The sequence below is a fragment of the Propithecus coquereli genome, unplaced genomic scaffold (assembly GCF_000956105.1).
Source record: "Propithecus coquereli isolate 6110/MARCELLA unplaced genomic scaffold, Pcoq_1.0 Scaffold76, whole genome shotgun sequence".
Lineage (NCBI taxonomy): Eukaryota > Metazoa > Chordata > Mammalia > Primates > Indriidae > Propithecus > Propithecus coquereli.
In genome coordinates, this window is record NW_012153729.1 from 1,963,819 (window position 1) to 1,966,446 (window position 2,628).

General features: G+C 29.3%; 1 protein-coding gene across 1 annotated transcript in view; it reads right to left on the reverse strand.

The window, feature by feature from the left end:
- ABCA5 (ATP-binding cassette, sub-family A (ABC1), member 5) overlaps nt 1-2,628 on the reverse strand; it is a 126,609-nt gene that overhangs the window by 592 nt on the left and 123,389 nt on the right. Inside the window, exon 22 of the mRNA XM_012662226.1 lies at nt 524-533. Coding sequence (XP_012517680.1) covers nt 524-533 — 10 coding nt within the window. The remainder of the gene's footprint in view (nt 1-523; nt 534-2,628) is intronic.

Consider the following 2,628-nt stretch of genomic DNA (forward strand, 5'->3'; position numbering starts at 1 on the left):
TGAGAATAAATTCTTTCATTTTATCTAATATGCTATATCAAGAAAGAAAATGAAAAATTCAAAGTTACCAATATTAAAAACACATTAAGGATAAGCATTCTATTTTTAAAAAATTAATGACTACTTATACGTTACATGAAAATACAGTATGATATTTTAATAAATTCAGAGCATAATCGGAATTAAATGGTGAGTGACAAACAGAACAACAATAAAAAACATGATAACACTTACCCTAAGTAGAATTATTTGTGCTCCGATGAAACACTATAGGTATTACTAGCAAAGCATCTGTCATGTAAGTATCCATCTTCCTTCTATGAGATGTCAAACTCTTAGAGGGCTGAAATGGATAGTCATCTTTCTATCCAAAGAACCCGTTCCTAGAAACATAGTCACTAAAATGTTTGTAGAATTAAATTACTCTAAAAGTGCTTTAATGATTAAAACCAAAATACTGACAAGATAATCTGTGCCAATTTAAAAGAAAAAATGCTTTTAAAGAAAAGCCACAGCCTCATACTGTGAACATACTAGAAAAAAAAGTTAAGAGCTAACAAAGTAAAATGTATAATCATCATCATGTTTTTTCATTGTTACCAACTGATTGGTTTCTAACTGCTGAAGTTTGCCATAGTAGTCAGTAACTATATAGTCACTCAGTAAAGCCCAGCCTTTACTCTACTTTTATTAATAAAATTTGATCACAGATGAAAAATATAAGATAGGCAATGCTGTTGAGCCAACTTTAATCGAATATACTCATTTATTCAAAGTTTTGACATTAGTTATTTAAGACAGTTTAAAATAAAGTGATATATGTTCAAAAATATGAGCTGTACACTGTAAAATATCTTCATATTTGACTTTGCTTCCCAGCTCACTTACCCTTGCTTTCTTAAGTATTAGTTAAATTATATCTCTCCTGAGTCAGAAAGATTTTGTTGCTGTGAAAAAAGGAACAGGACATTTCTATGAATAATTTAATTCATGACTAAAATATATTCACTTTGAGTATAAAATTTAAAAAATTAATTTGAATGCATTTTAAAAAATGTTTACAAGGTCATGTGTTCATATACAATAATAGTAAAGTAACCAAATGAACACAATGGAGAAGAACATGATTATGGCCAGTCAGCATAATCTCAACTTTAACTTTGCAGGAAAAAAGTTTACTTTGCGTTAATTACATATTCATAAATGTAAAGTGAAAATGACCAAATCTACATGCAAAAGCAGGTAATTTTTTATGTTAGTCATGTTCTATTTTAAGATAATACATCTTTCTTAGGATGGTCAGGTTCCAAAAAAACTATCTTTTTTAGTGACTGTTCTAGTAAACTATAGATACAGTTTTCTTGCTTACATTGAGTTTAAGTGTTCGAGGTTACACATAGTTACAAAAACACATCCCAAAAGAGTAGCTCCTAGGCACGACTATGAATATCAGATACTAAAGATATCTTGTTAAATTTACGGCACCATTTAGCAATGACTTACTTAGCAAATAAAATGTGCTATTTATTAATCTATCTACAAAGGTAAATATTTTCTTTCAAACATGTCTTCATTGTATTTATCATGCATTAAATGTAAAAGGTGTAAAAGTCAGATTCTCAGGTAAAGAACCTGAAATTATAATTTGGTATCATGAAGCAAGCCACTGACAACTAAATCTTACAAGGAGAAATAACTTCGTTGTTGGTTATAAAATCTAAGCAGGGACTTGTAAGATGGCTCATTTAGATTATTTAGAAGACCTCTTAGCTGGTTAAGAAGTTATCTTTAGAACAGTGTATAGCAATTGCCAGAGCAGTGGGGGGAAATATCAGTCATATACCTTATACTGAGAAAGGAACACTGTTCTAAATCAGCTGCTAGAGCCTAAAATCACAACAGAGCTAAAAGTTCATTATGTTTTGGCTACATTAAAGAATTCATAACTTCATTAAAAGGGTTTGGTTATTTAAAGTAACTCTGTACCAAATCTTTTTGCAGTTGTTGTTGTTTTTAAGTCTCTGTAATGCAATAATCACATTCCCAATATTTTTATTTTGCAAAGCTAATACTTTTACTCATTTGGTTAAAATATAATGTCAACTAGTATTACTTACACTATATCATACCTATAGTCCACACATGGTTCTACAAGGAATTATTTCTAAGATTATATTAAACATACTTTCAATTCTTGTCACAGTGAAATTCTGGTTCTTATTAAACTGAATTATGTACATTCCACTTTTAATTCTTAATTTAACCCCTGAAAGAGTTTATTTATATCCCACCATGTTCCAAAGTGAGTATAAGGTGAGTTACTAAATAAATCTATACACTGATCAACTTAAAACTCTACAGAGGAAAAAGATATTGAAATAATAAAGTTTACCAATAAAAATAATTACCCAACAAATTATTTTATTCAAGAATAAAATTAAATGTGCCCTTTGCAAGGAAGATGACAAAAATTTATTATCTTCCACGAGTGGTAGGGGAGAAGGTATATCTTAATTCTTCTGCCTCTAGAGATTTCTGTCATTCTAGCCACAAAGAGTCAAAGAATTAGACTATTAAATAAGATTCTATATACAGTCTTCCTTTAATAGTAATAATTAAAATACCTCT